At 44.5% G+C, this 14,681-nt stretch overlaps 1 protein-coding gene across 4 annotated transcripts in view; it reads left to right on the top strand.

Moving 5' to 3' along the window:
- LMF1 (lipase maturation factor 1) overlaps nt 1-14,681 on the top strand; it is a 224,404-nt gene that overhangs the window by 193,681 nt on the left and 16,042 nt on the right. For all 4 annotated transcript variants that reach the window (XM_075565782.1, XM_075565784.1, XM_075565785.1 and 1 more), the window contains 3 exons: nt 4,217-4,400; nt 4,909-5,062; nt 10,880-11,063. In XM_075565782.1, coding sequence (XP_075421897.1) covers nt 4,217-4,400; nt 4,909-5,062; nt 10,880-11,063 — 522 coding nt within the window. The remainder of the gene's footprint in view (nt 1-4,216; nt 4,401-4,908; nt 5,063-10,879; nt 11,064-14,681) is intronic.

Raw genomic sequence — 14,681 nt, 5'->3', positions numbered from 1 at the left:
ACTGTAGAACTGAGTTAATGAAGAAAGCACATATGTAGGATATTGCTGGGATTGCGCCTTTAAAGGATATTTACAGAGAGACTGTGTGTTGCATGTCAGGCAGGGGGAAGCAGGGATATACTGGGATGTGTTAACGGCCAAGGACTGATCCCATGAAGCGTTTTATTAGTGTCTCCTAGACTTAAAACACTCACACAATGTTTAGTGGCTCAGATAAAAGGAACCAGTGCTCCAAGCCTGATCATATTAAATGCAGAGAGTACTGTAACCAATAAATAGCCTTTCCTCCATCTGCCAAGTGTGTTGGATTACTTTGTTGTTGGGTTTTTGTAACTCTCAAAGTATTTTATTATTATTATTAGATTGTGTAAGATACACAAGTTGTTCATTTGTAAACAAGGTTATTATAAAAACAGACTTGGTCCAATTATTGTAGGAATACAACAAATATGACTGGATTTGGCAAACAAATAAATAAGTATATCTAAATATAGATTTAAAAAATAGATATGAGGAACCTAGCAATGATGTTGATAGAAAAGGAGGTAGATGGGTAAGTGCTTTCACCTTATTGGCCACCACAGTGTGTTGTTGAGCATTTTAGTGCGTCACAGTGTGTTGCAGGCCCTTTAATTACAAATCTCTCCAGCCCGCATTATCTGCGCCCAGCACAATGTCACCACCTTCCACTCTCAGCCCATTAATGGCAGCGGTAACAGTTACAAACTAATGGGAGCGCGGAGGAAATCCTCATTAGAGGGCCGGGGTCTGGAAATGAAGCAGCACTTCTTCCATCTGTGGCATTATTGTTACAACGTGTAATACATTCAGAGCACTTTATGACTTCTATTTGTTTTTATGGCTGTGCATATTGGATTTTCCCCCCTCCTCCTCTCAGCTTCTGGAAACAAAGTAATGGTCAAATATCCTCTTAGCCGCAGTACGGGCCAGTCACACATTGGGGGCAATTGGTTTGTAATACATAGAGCATGATTACCAGCAAGTGACATAAATCACAGCAGAGCAATCTGTAATTTACCTGAAAACCCCAGAAACGTTTTGTTGATTGAGGTTGTTGTTTCTGAATTCTTCAGTTCTGTAGGGAGTAACGCATTACAGACTTCTCAGTCTAGAGCAGTGGTTTTCAACTTTTGTTGTTGTTAAGGAACCCTGTAATTTTATTATGGAATTCTGCAGAACCCCAACCCTCTCTAATAGCTTGTGTACGATCAATTGCATTGTAAGGAACCCCAACTTTCTCTAATAGCGCTTCTGAGATCAGATGCATTGTAAGGAACCCCAACCCTCTCTAATAGCGCGTCTGAGATCAATTGCATTGTAAGGAACCCCAACTTTCTTTACTAGCGCGTCTGAGATCAGATGTAGTGTAAGTTCTTCTGTATTTGGTACCATTTTCAAATTGCATGGAACCCTTTAGGGATGCCCAAGGAACCTTGGTAGAAAAACACTGGCCTGGTGTGTGGAAGCAGACACATGCTTGTTATTGCTGTGGGTTAAAGGAGGCTGAGATGCTCCATGGACACTTTGTAATTTTGGAGACAATAGAAGCCTCTTTTCTTTCTGAGCCCTGCAGTGCATCATAAATATTAAATAATTGCTCCGAATTATCATTTCCACTCCAGCAACCAAACCACGGAATTGCAGGCACCTCTGGCAGCGGTAGGGTCAGTTTGTGCAGGGGTGAGTGATCCGACATGACAGCAGTGCGTTTTGTGGGAAAGTTTACATATTTGTGGGCTGCTCCCTCAAGATCAACATGGCGCCCTTTGTCCTCTTTCCAAGAGCACAACAAGACCCAAATACCGGAGCACGAGCCGATCCAATTTTTACCCTCCACTGAATTGCTATTGAATGAAATTTTGAGCTCGCCCAGCCCCAAATCCATCTTGCGTTGGGATCGGCTCAAAGAGCACACAGCTCTCCCATCACCGACCCCCAACATTGGGGCTTCGAGCGTAACTTTTTCTGCTGTAAGGACACATCCCATGAAAATGTACAAAGCCAACTCGCCAAATAAAAAGCTATGAATTTGGGAGAAACTATTCAAGGTCCTTGTGACCTTGGCCAAGTCACGTTGGACCATATTTACTCAACAGTGCTATGTCTTAAGTCATTTTATGGGTCGTAAGATATCTTAAGACTTAGCACTATTTAGTAATTGTGGCCATTTATGTCCCACTACCGCCGACAAATTAGATTGTAAGCTCTTTGGAGCTAGAGCTCATTGTACCGAAGCCAGCACTGTGGTTATCAGCATTTTGTGAGGGCGAATAATTATTATTGAAGAGGAGCCCATCAAGAAAAGGCAGGAAAACAGACTAGAAGAAGGTTTAACAGAAAGAGGACATGTGCCTGGAGTTAGATAGAATTAATATAGCAGTAATACACACTGGCTTTTATAGATTAGTGTTCATTCCATCCATCAGCAATAGGAGCCAACAACATAAGGAGGAGCAATGGTTTTCAAGCCCCTTTAAGGTAGTAATACCTCAAATGCACCATACTTTATTGGGGTCCAGGGATATTTTATTTATTTATAAAAATGTTTTACCAGGAAGTAATACATTGAGAGTTACCCCTCGTTTTCAAGTATGTCCTGGGCACAGAGTTATAACATTAAATGAACAGAGGTTATGCAGTCAATTCACAGACATTTCATGGACAGATAGAGTTGGAAACTTTGGTTACAGGGGATAAAAGGGCTGGTGAGTTTCAGATTGAAATGGAGCAGCTTTAACATCACCAAAGATCAGCGAATGGCTCACACCCTTTAGCTGCCCTTCGGCTGCGCCAAAGGCTGTCCGTTTGGGGCAACGCCGATGTACACTGAAGGGGTTCAGATGATTTGCAACCTTCCTGCCCCAGATGTGCAATATTTGGCCATTTTTTTACAAAACCGCAGAAAGTCTATTACACAGGACTCGTGTCTTACTTGATCCAGCCAAGTAAGCAGTTGATTTAATAATAATACATAGAATTTAAAGGGCACAACCAGTTTACCAAAGCTCACCATCTAATTTTTGCTAGCAAGACAGGTCTTTCACTACTGGGTCACCCGTTATCTCTTTAAGTGTGCAAGCTCTACAGCGCTGCAAGGGGTTAAGCAGAGGGATGCAATCTAAATCGCACAACTGTCGAGGGAGCTCAACCGCCCACATGTAAGGGGTGGGAGCAGTCTGCAGGAGTAGAACATTCTCACTCATGGAGCCCCTCTCTGCTGGCCGCTGGGAAGCCTGGAACAGCTCCCCATGGCTGGCATGTCACACAGCGCTGCCCTGCCCAGTCCAGCCATCGTGTCAAATTAATGGCCGTGACTTTGATATATCCCAGCCAGGAAACACCTCTATAAAAACTAAACCCCTCAAGTGCCCTTGGCATTTTCTGAAGAATTTGTCTGTTTTGGCCCCAAATAATGGAATAAGTTTAATCGCACAAGAAAATCGGCGTGAGCAAGAAATACGTTTTTTTCTTCTTTTTCTCCCGTTTTAACAAGTCAACACGTTTGATTTCTGTACATTAACCCCTTTGTTTCCAGATGGTTCTGTGTGCATCCGCACAAGGGCTCAATCAGTCCCTGCTTCAGCACAGGTGGCTTCGACAGGCTCTGATTGAGCCACCTGTGCTGAAGTTGGGATATCCTGACAATCTGACCTGGTTGGGGGGGGGGGGGGCAGGAGGACTGGAGTTGAGCACCCCCAAGGTAGAGGGTACTTCATGTTCAAGGGAGGTGGGAAATAATTAGACCCTCCTGAAAACAAGTAAAATATTATACATTTGGGAAAAACCACAGCAGGGACACATCAGAAAATTTCAATAGGCTCTCAGTGCGATACAGGCAGCTTTGTGATTCCATGATGTCACAGCGTGATGAAGTCATCAACATGGTGTATGACATCAGTGTGCTTCTTACTAGAACACAGAGGTTTGTTAAAGAAAGTCTCCCAGCTGAAAACAATGAGGGCAACAATAGATCAAATCACAGACATAAAACTAGCACTTTCACTAGTATTCATATCATTTTTATTGACTCACTTTGACTTCTGAGAGACTTGGATTAATAGTCCCCATAGTATCATGAAACGGGAACGTGTAATGAAAGGATTTATATGAGTGTCACTGCAGTTACTTCTCTCCTCTCTCCTGAGAGCCCCATGTGACAGCTCTCTGATGTACCTTCTGTCTCTGTCTGTGCTAGGTGCTTCTCATCCTCAGTGGTAACCTGAGCTTCTTGAACTGGTTGACCATAGTGCCAAGTATGGCTTTTTTTGACGATGCCAGCCTCAGCTTCCTGTTCAGCTCCAGAGAGGGGTCAGTGAAACGCCAGGTTTCCAGGATGCAGACCCACAAAGCTGGTGGATGGAGACCCCCAAAGCATTATGGTAAATCAGTGTGTCCAGAGGACCTCCTTTATTTAGCAAATACTGACCCAGACCAATTCTACAGAAGCCCAGCTCATAGCTTCCAATATCCAAAGAACCAAACGCTTGAGATTGTGGCGTTCTCAGCTAAAGAAAATACATTATATAGGAGAACGTCTGACTTCACTTGAATAAGAAGGGACAGTGATGCTAAAATTTGCTTCCATTGAGTGTTCAAAACACAAATCTGTGTGTTCTCATTCACATTATTTATATACCCATACATATGAAAGAAATGCAAGGGTGTAATTGAGGTTTCACAACAGATAGGACAATGGGTAGTCTGGGTGGTTCTTACATGTCAATTTTTGTGGGGGGTTTTCCCCAGAGTTTCAGTCTCTCAGTGCATGGAAAAAAGGTCCTGATTAGGACATGAAAATGAAGGTTTCGAATGAGATCATGCATTCCCTGATTGTCTTGTTTATCTAATGAGTGACGCACTGTATCTGACATGACCCCTTTCCCACAGGCGGTTACATCCGTCAGCTTGTTCACCTCTCTCTGGGTGTCCTGATCCTCTACCTCAGTGTCCCTGTTGTCCAGAACCTGCTGAAGTCCAAGCAAATCATGAACACGTCCTTCAACCCACTCAGAATCGTCAACACCTACGGAGCCTTTGGGAGGTACGACTCGTAATTATCAACATGCAACGCTAAACCCAAAGAGGTTAACTTGTCTCCAGGCAAGTAAATACTTTGTGCTAACGGCTGTATGTTTCTGTATCAAAGGGGAGATTCCTGGTACTAATTAATAGTGTTCCACATTTTCAGTATTTACCGATTTTCACCGATAAACTAAAAAAAAAAAAAGTATTAAACAGATTAATTTATTTTGACTGATTTACACCTGTTTTATCATGCAATATTTTTTCCGGATACTTATTTCTGTTAAACTCAATTGTGGTGAGAGCGGTGAGATTGGAGCAGTTCCTGCAAAGAACAGAATAGACAAACGGTGTAGGTCGGAAAATCAAGCAAAGTAATGTCACAGCCCAGATTCACAGAACTGCACCAAGCTTTAGCACCCCCCCCCCCTCCTGCAATACCCTCTCCCCCTCCCCCTGCCTCCTGCAATACCCCCCCCCCTCCTGCAATACCCCCATTCATTTCAAGCTAATCACCCTTTTGTGTATCTGGGCCTATTATTGGCTCACACTCTTATTATTGTAGTACAGGTAAGCATAGCATTGCTTCATTTGAAAACCATGAACAATCTTCGGTTTCTACAAATATCAGCATGGGTAAAACATTTTGTTATCCCGATTTCTTTTAACCTGATTTCATCCAGACAGCACCAAAAAATTCCTGTTTTTTTTTTTAAAATGTAATATAAATAAAAACTGAGAACCTTATTCTATATTGTTCAAAGTGGATCCTAATGCGGTGTTGGCCGCAAAAAGGTCTGAACGACTGCTTCAGACCATATAAAATGACCCCTGAAGTATTACCATCCAGACTCTGTGTCTTCATGACTTTTCACTCTAGTCCTAGTTAATTATGTATGTATGTCTTTATTTATATAGCGCCATTACTGTACATAGCGCTTCACAGAAGTAATACACGTGACAATCATATAAATAACAAATAATACAGATATCACAATGGAAAGAAGTGCTTCAGCCATAAAAGTAACATTTAGGAAAAGGAGTCCCTGACCCAAAGAGCTTACAATCTAATTGGTAGGTAGGAAGATCGTACAGAGACAGTAGGAGGGCCTTCTGGTAAGTGTGTCTGCAGGGGGCCAAACTTTGTGTCATGTGTATCAGCCATGGTGCGACTCATACTCTTCGTTAAGCTGGTGTGTTTCAAGATGGATAGAGAGGGTGCTAGTCGGGTATTGAGGGGAAGGGCATTCCAGAGGTGTGGGGCAGCCAGTAAGAAAGGTTTAAGGCGGGAGAGGGCTTTAGATACAAATGGGGTAGAGAGAAGATATCCTTGAGCAGAACACAAGAGTCGGATGGTGCATAGCGAGAAATTAGGGCTCAGATGTAAGGAGGGGCAGAAGAGTGTAAAGCTTTAAAAGTGAGGAGGAGAATTGAATATGTGATACTGGATTTGATAGGAAGCCAGGAGAGGGATTTCAGCAGGGGAGACGCTGAGACTGATTTAGAAAAGAGTAGAGCGATTCTGGCAGCAGCGTTTAGGATAGATTGTAGGGGAGACAGGTGAGAGGCAGGAAGGCCGGACAGCAGGAGGTTGCAGTAATCGAGACGGGAGAGAACGAGGGCCTGAGTCAGAGTTTTAGCAGTCAAGCAACAGAGGAAATGACGTATCTTGGCAATATTGCGGAGGAAAAAGCGACAGGTTTTAGATACCTCTCTCCTGTGAGAGGAGAATATGAGAGAGGAGTCGCGTGTGACCCCTAAGCAGCGTGTTTGGGCTACTGGGTGTATGATCGTACTTCCAACAGTAATGTGGAAGGAATTAAGTAACTTGTACCCCAGAGTACTTTGTGTTGAACATTGAATTTTTGATGACTAGGACTGAACTAGTTGACTTGGAAGGCGTTGGTAGCATGTATTCCAAGGGGACATTTTGCAGCATTGGGGACTGTAAGGTTTAGCACAGTTGGTGCTTGAATGTTTTTGGGGTAATTTCCTGATTTCAGATAACACCAAACAGGTCCAGGCGGGAGGATTTAGGTTGGCAGATTTAAAAGCCCTGATGTCTTTCCTTCCTCTATCAGTGCAGTGGAAACACCAGAACGGCTTTAACCACTTCGATCTTTTAACCTCTTTTCTGCCAGATTGTCTTATAATGCAGCACAGGGGCGGCCGACTCCAGTCCTCAAGGGCCACCAGCAGGTTAGGTTTTAAGGATATCCCTGCTTCAGCACAGGGCGCTTAACGACTGAGCCACTGATTGGGCCACCTTTGCTGAAGCAGGGATATCCCTAATTCCCGGCCTGTTGGTGGCCCTGGAGGCCTGGAGGTGGCCGCCCCTGAAGTAGTCCATGTGGAGTGCGCTGAAGACCCCTCTGGCAGTGATGGAATCCCTGTTCATATTATCTGGAACCAAGTGACAGCCATTTTCTCTTTTTTTTTACATGCTTCTCGAAATAGATGTTGCTCGAGTTGAAGTTGGTTTCTGCATGGATATTTGGGGAAGCTGGGTGCCTGGAAAGGCTTTGGGCGATGGAAAATGCAGACTTGTTCCTATATTTTAGTTTTCCATTTCAGTTTTTTTTTTCTTCTTCTCTCGTTCTGGTTTCCTTGTTCCTGGCTGCTGTTAAAGGTAAACACATGTTAAGCAACTTTTTTGGACAGTGGAGGCAAGTTCTGTATGAGGCCCAAGAGGACAATTTGATCCAATTCAAATCCAAAGCCAACAGAAACAACTTTTGGCAAAAACCATCACCATAAAATCATCTCTAACTTATACTGGAGCAGCGCACACTTGGATGTAGATGGTCCAGCTCTGCCCTTCTTACAGTACCTGTAAGCAGCGCCGCGTCTTCAGCGGACTGTCCCACCCTGAAAACTCAGTCTGCAATATAAAATAAAACTGAGTATGACTTTGCACTTGCAATGTTGGAAAGCCTTTGCTGCGCAGAGACACCTGGATACCCCCAGTAATGACAGCTACTGCCCAAAGCCTAATACTCTGCCACTAATGCCATCTAATCCTCGCTACACACTAATATAGTATTATTAGCCATGGTTTCCCATCCATCAGTGGGCCTTCTAGCAATATAGTGTATGGAGACAGTATTCTGATTTTTGCTCCTTTCAGTTTCCTCCAATAACAATGCACATTTAGTTTGTTGGATATGTATTAATGTCAACATAAAAATGTCATTATTAAAGAAGTGGAAGTTAAGAGGTGTTTAAAAAAAAAATGGTTTGCCATAGAGTTCAGTCGCTGGTTCAGCCGTACAGGGGTAGAGAAGGAGTTAAGACGGAGGCGTTTGGATCTCTTACCATCACAGAATTAGTTCACTCTCACAGCTCAGATGAGTCACATGCATTACTGTAACCTGGGGCAGATAGCATGCTCTTAAAGAAGCATTTTCCTCTGTGTCTTGCGTGGGTCTCTGGAAAGCCTAGCAGATGAAATACAGGGTGTCTACACTAAAGAACCAGGAGCTGATCCGGCCAATGGAAACATCCGTAGGGACCTCTTGCGCACATCTCTTGCGCAAATCTTTAAAGATGTGTGAACACAGGAAACTATCACAGAAAAATGGCACATGGGGAATACATATGTTTGGAGGCAGTGGTGTGAAGAATGACACTTGAACCACTTCTGTGTGCAAAGCAGCTGCAGAATGTTGCAGAGCTATGCATTGTACAGTAGATGTTGTAGAATAATGCAGAGCTGTGGGCAGAAGAATGTGCCCATTAGTTCCATCTTCCAGTAGCAAAAGTTCCACAACAAGAATGTCCCACTCATTGTTATTAAGGGGAGAAAGAGCGGTGTCAACGGGAGAACCTAGTTCCATTCCCACCCCAAGCACTTGGTAACCTTGGACAAGTCTGTCACACTGGTACCAAAAGGCGATTGGAAGGTACTGGGATACGGACGTCGGTCTTTAAAGTCCGATGTACATCACGGCGTACACAGCAGAGGAAATAAATATATGGTTCTATACTTTCAGAATCGGCTGTTCAGAATGTTCCCGGCTGAGAATCCCTATAGACTGATTCAATAGGCCACACTGGGAAATATAGAATTAAATATATACCAGAAATGATTTGTCCCCACAGACATTCATGGAATCCCCATATTCATGGGATCCCCATCAACTAGAAATACATGTTCCCCACAGAAATTTATGGGATCCCCGTTCACTAGAAATACATTATCCCCACAGAAATTCATGGGATCCCCATTCACTAGAAATACATTATCCCCATAGACATTCATTGGGTCCCCTCTAAGACTATAATCACTGACCATATGCCAGATAATGCTAGAAGGGGTTAAACTTTGCGGAGTAGCTGTGAGTTCCCTGTTGCTATTGGGGCTGACCGACTGCAGCTTTCCCTCCCTGGTTCCGATTTCAGCCGTTAGCGGGACCAATGAAACGCTGCCCTGGGTGTATCTGTAATTCCAGCCTGTGTAAACCAATAAAAAAAAGCATTTCAGCTCGTAATGAATCTAGGAGTATGTGAAACCTGACATATCTGAAATCGCACAGTAGGAACAAACTTTTATTACTAATTTGGTGTCCCTGATTTACAAAGTGTTTCTTACCGCTGGGCTGCCATCCACAGCCATAACTCACCCACGTGTGTGTATATATATATTTATAAATATATAAATATATTTATATTTATATATATATGAAACATGCAGCTTGGCTGCTCCCAAAAATGTATTAAACGTGGGTAACAATGATACAATCTGGAGGAATGGTGTTCCATTGCTTAATCTAGCCCCAGACAAGCCCTGGAGGGTTTGCTGAGGGTGTGTGAAGTTTAACTCCTTCACGACAGGAGAGCGCGGCAGATTCTGCAGGGCTCTCATTCCGGGATGTGCAGAATAATATCTCTGTATGAGCAGGGTGACTTCTTATTTCATTCCTGTTTAATATATACATCTGCATAACGACCCTTGGGGTTGTGCCTTCTTCTCCTCCCCGGTATTGTTGTGTTAAAGAATGATGCACAGGCTGGGGAGCAGATGGATGAACACATCCTACCCCAGGGGTAGCCAACTCCTGTCCTCAAGGAGAGACTATTAGGTGATTATTTTTCCTGTCGCCCAATAGTGTTTATAGGCAATTACGGAATAATGCCATATGTAGCCATACCCTCTGGTCACCAGGTGGTTAAAATAGCATGGCATGTCCGTGTTTGCCCCCTGAAAAGAGGCTGCAATATAAAGCAGGATTGAGTATACCCAAGCTCTCCAGGAAGTCCAAAACATCTTTGGTGTTAAGGTCTGTGACCCCAAAACAATAGTGGGTACCTTTTATTAATTACAGCTGCTGACCCTGCTGCCTTCCCATAATGTTCATTAGCCTCCGACCAGACCGGTCTTGTCCTGTCCTGATACGAAAGGCAAAAACAAACAACGTTTCAGGCATAAAGCTGCTCTGTGGATATTAACCACTCTAAAAAATAAATTTCCTTCCCTCTCTCTTCCTGCCTTTTATACTATGTTACTTTAGGTTGTTTTTTTACATTACCTATTTGTTGTCGTCTTCATTCTGAGATTGTACTACCCAACGGTGTATGTTGGCACCGTACTAATCTACTGTGATGATGATGATAGTTGCAAAAAGGAGGGGCTGTGACATGCTGGGTTTGTATAGAGATACTCGGAATTGTTCTGCAGTGCATCTAGTGCAGCGGTGGCCAACTCCAGTCCTCGACTGAGCCACCTGTGCTGAAGCAGGGATACCCCTGACCTGTTGGTGGTCTTTGAGGACTAGTATTGGCCACTCCTGATCTAGTGCATGTTTCATCAGTGACCCTTGTGTGTCTGTCCCCACAGCATCACCAAAGAGCGGACAGAGGTCATTATTCAGGGAACCTCAAGCTTGAATCCCAATGACCCGAATGCCGTGTGGGAGGAATATGAGTTTAACTGCAAGCCGGGGAATTTAACCCGGCGGCCGTGCACTATAAGTCCTTATCACTACCGCCTGGACTGGCTCATGTGGTTTGCAGCTTTTCAGGTAACGTACGATCGTCATGCATGCCAGCGGTTCCCATGTATGCCAGCGGTTCCATGTATGCCAGCGGTTCCCATGTATGCCAGCGGTTCCCATGTATGCCAGCGGTTCCCATGTATGCCAGCGGTTCCCATGTATGCCAGCGGTTCCCATGTATGCCAGCGGTTCCCATGTATGCCAGCGGTTCCCATTTATGCCAGCGGTTCCCATGTATGCCAGCGGTTCCCATGTATGCCAGCTGTTCCCATGTATACCAGCGGTTCCCATGTATACCAGCGGTTCCCATGTATACCAGCGGTTCCCATGTATGCCAGTGGTTCCCATGTATACCAGCGGTTCCCATGTATGCCAGTGGTTCCCATGTATACCAGCGGTTCCCATGTATGCCAGCGGTTCCCATGTATGCCGTGTCCCATGTATGCCAGCGGTTCCCATGTATGCCAGCGGTTCCCATGTATGCCAGCGGTTCCCATGTATGCCAGCGGATCCCATGTATACCAGCGGTTCCCATGTATGCCAGCGGGTCCCATCTATAACAGCGTGTCCCATGTATGCCAGCGGTTCCCATGAATGCCAGCGGTTCCCATGAATGCCAGCGGATCCCATGTATACCAGCGGATCCCATGTATACCAGCGGTTCCCATGTATACCAGCGGTTCCCATGTATGCCAGCGGTTCCCATGTATGCCAGCGGTTCCCATGAATGCCAGCGGATCCCATGTATGCCAACCGGATCCCATGAATGCCAGCGGGTCCCATGTATGCCAGCGGTTCCCATGTATGCCAGCGGTTCCCATGTATACTAGTCATCATCTATGCCAGTTTTTTACACTGTGCTCCCCCTGCTAGAAAATATTTGTTCTGTGACCCCTTATGAATAAATCTTATTGCAGACTCATCGCTAACCAAACTGTGGGACCCATCCCAGGCAGTATAGTGTCCTCAGCTCGTGGTGGGAACACACACTTAACAAGGCCACAAACTGCCCCTCTGTGTGCGCAGGCAACATGTGGGTTATTGCTGTCACTTACTGCGATAGCTTCCAAAGCCCCACAATGCCTTGCTGCCGTGGAATGCAAAACATTGTGGGTAGCGACTTTAGAAGCTCCTGCTGTAATTGACAAGTTAGACAACCCACGCTAAGGTGCAGTTTGGGGCCTTACTTATTGCGCAGTCCCCACATGGGCACAGGAACCCGGGATACTTACTGCCTGGGATCCGCCATTAGATTTTGTTTTTAGCAAACTCCCTGGAGACGCCTCACGCACCCCTTGTTGGGAATCACCGATGAGTGCAAATCAATCAGGGGTTTGTTTTTTCACTATAATGAAAGAACAAATACATCAAGAATAAAGCCGATTTGTGAATATTGCGGTTAAATCCTATCCCACTTTCAAATGGCAAAGCCAGTATTACCAGCCTCACATTGATGAGACTCAAAAGGTCGAAAAATCTGTCTGTGAGGAGGTTTACTGGCTCTGCACTTCTTTAACCCAGTCTGTGCGGATGCGGCAGGCATATGTTTATAGGGATCCATGTTATAATGGATAAGAAGCAAAAAGTGACACACGGTGAGTGCTCATTTGCACGTCATTACCCAGAATCCCTGGCTGCAGTGGAAGCACTGTATGCTAAGAGATAATAGGGAAGGGCAGGGCTTGCAGACCTGTCTGAGACGTGTGAGTGTGCTCACAAGGGGAATTCTTATTTGCTGAGTGTTGCAAAGAACAGCTGCAATTATTAGAGGCCTTTTTTTTAGTTGTGTCAAAAAGGGTTTTTACATCAAACTTTCATTAAAATAGAACATTTGTGGGGGATTTCACACGGGGGGGCGGAGAAGAAAGAAATCAGTTTCATTTAATTTCAATATTTAGTCCCTGTCTTCTGTGAATTTAGAGGAAAGCGTAAAAACAAAACAAAACACACAAAAAAAACCACCCTCCTACACAGCAGCCAACGTTTGCAGCCAAACATTCTGTCCTGACTCCGAGTCTGGAACGATCGGCAAAGTTCTGGATTGGAATAATGTTTTTGGAGCGACACTATTGCCGTCCTGCTGCTTGTGCCGCCGGATCTTGGCGATCACAGCCGCTCATATCGGTGGCAGCTAAAACACATTCAAACAAATGGCTCTTTCTGTGCTTTCACTGCTAAACAGATATCGGAATGTATTTCTATATAAAAGGATGGAAGCAGGCACTATCACGTTTTATTGCAGAACTATCAACGTTTCGGAGAGGGAAAGGCAGACACACTCTGACCGTTTTGCAATAAAACGTTATTTATTTTTTCGAAGCCACCTTTCTGTATTACAGTCTCCAGCGGTTTGTATACAGGCAGGATGCTACCTTCAGTGGAGTGCCACTTTGTGTGTGCGTCCATGTGTACAGTATATCAGTATGTGTGAATACAAAACTAACTTAAAAAAACTCTCTACCAGCGCTTGATCCAAGTGATAGACTAATTGGTGTGATAACAACAATTGAGTGATTACAATGTGATTACATATGCAGCCAAGGGGGCAATAAACAATGGCTTGTTCAAATCCAATACCATACAGATACAAATACAAAAAATGTCCCCGGCGCAAAGTGTGGTGATGATAATTACAGTACCATATCGAAAGACAGTCCTGTTTGAAAAGTCAGTCCTGGTAGTAGAATGATTCATCAACAATGTGAGGTAGATTTTCCTCTAGGCGTGTTCCCTTATGTTGTCTGCAATAACAGATAAAGAAAACACACCATTGCGCAGTATACAGACTCAATTGCCCCAACCTGAAGAGGAAAATCCCTACTTACAGGATATTTTCGGGGGAGAGAATCTGTTCTTTGGCTCTCTTCCTCCACCTTGATCTCCACGGGCCCCTCGTGGTTCCTAAGGTGGCTCTCTTCAACTCGGTCTGCGTCGTCCCAGTAGCAGCATACACCGCAACAACCGTGGTTGGAGAAAATTGAAAGACAGCCTAGTGTACTCCGCAAATTTTATTTAACAATGTTAAAAAGCAGCGATGTTACACTCACATTTTGCGAGGGCAAACATGCCGCTCAAGAATGCCGTCCGCAGCCTGTGTCCACTCGATGGTGTGTTGTTCACGACGTCGCGCGCCAACCGATGACGTCAGCGGAGCAGCGCCCGAAGTTCTCCCCACACCACGAGATGCAACGCAGGTGACAGCTTACAACGTGCACTGTACTAGGCTCCTCCTCTCTACGCGTTTCGTGACGCTACGTCACTTCCTCAGGCTGTCTTTCAATTTTCTCCAACCACGGTTGTTGCGGTGTATGCTGCTACTGGGACGACGCAGACCGAGTTGAAGAGAGCCACCTTAGGAACCACGAGGGGCCCGTGGAGATCAAGGTGGAGGAAGAGAGCCAAAGAACAGATTCTCTCCCCGAATGAACAAGAAAATATCCTGTAAGTAGGGATTTTCCTCTTCAGGTTGGGGCAATTGAGTCTGTATACTGCGCAATGGTGTGTTTTCTTTATCTGTTATTGCAGACAACATAAGGGAACACGCCTAGAGGAAAATCTACCTCACATTGTTGATGAATCATTCTAATATCAGTATGTGTGTATATATATATATATATATATATTTATATATATATATACATATAT

The sequence above is a fragment of the Ascaphus truei genome, chromosome 11, assembly GCF_040206685.1.
Source record: "Ascaphus truei isolate aAscTru1 chromosome 11, aAscTru1.hap1, whole genome shotgun sequence".
NCBI classification, from domain to species: Eukaryota; Metazoa; Chordata; class Amphibia; order Anura; family Ascaphidae; genus Ascaphus; species Ascaphus truei.
Note: the sequence above shows the minus strand (reverse complement) of the source record. Positions and strands in the feature narration are given on the sequence as shown.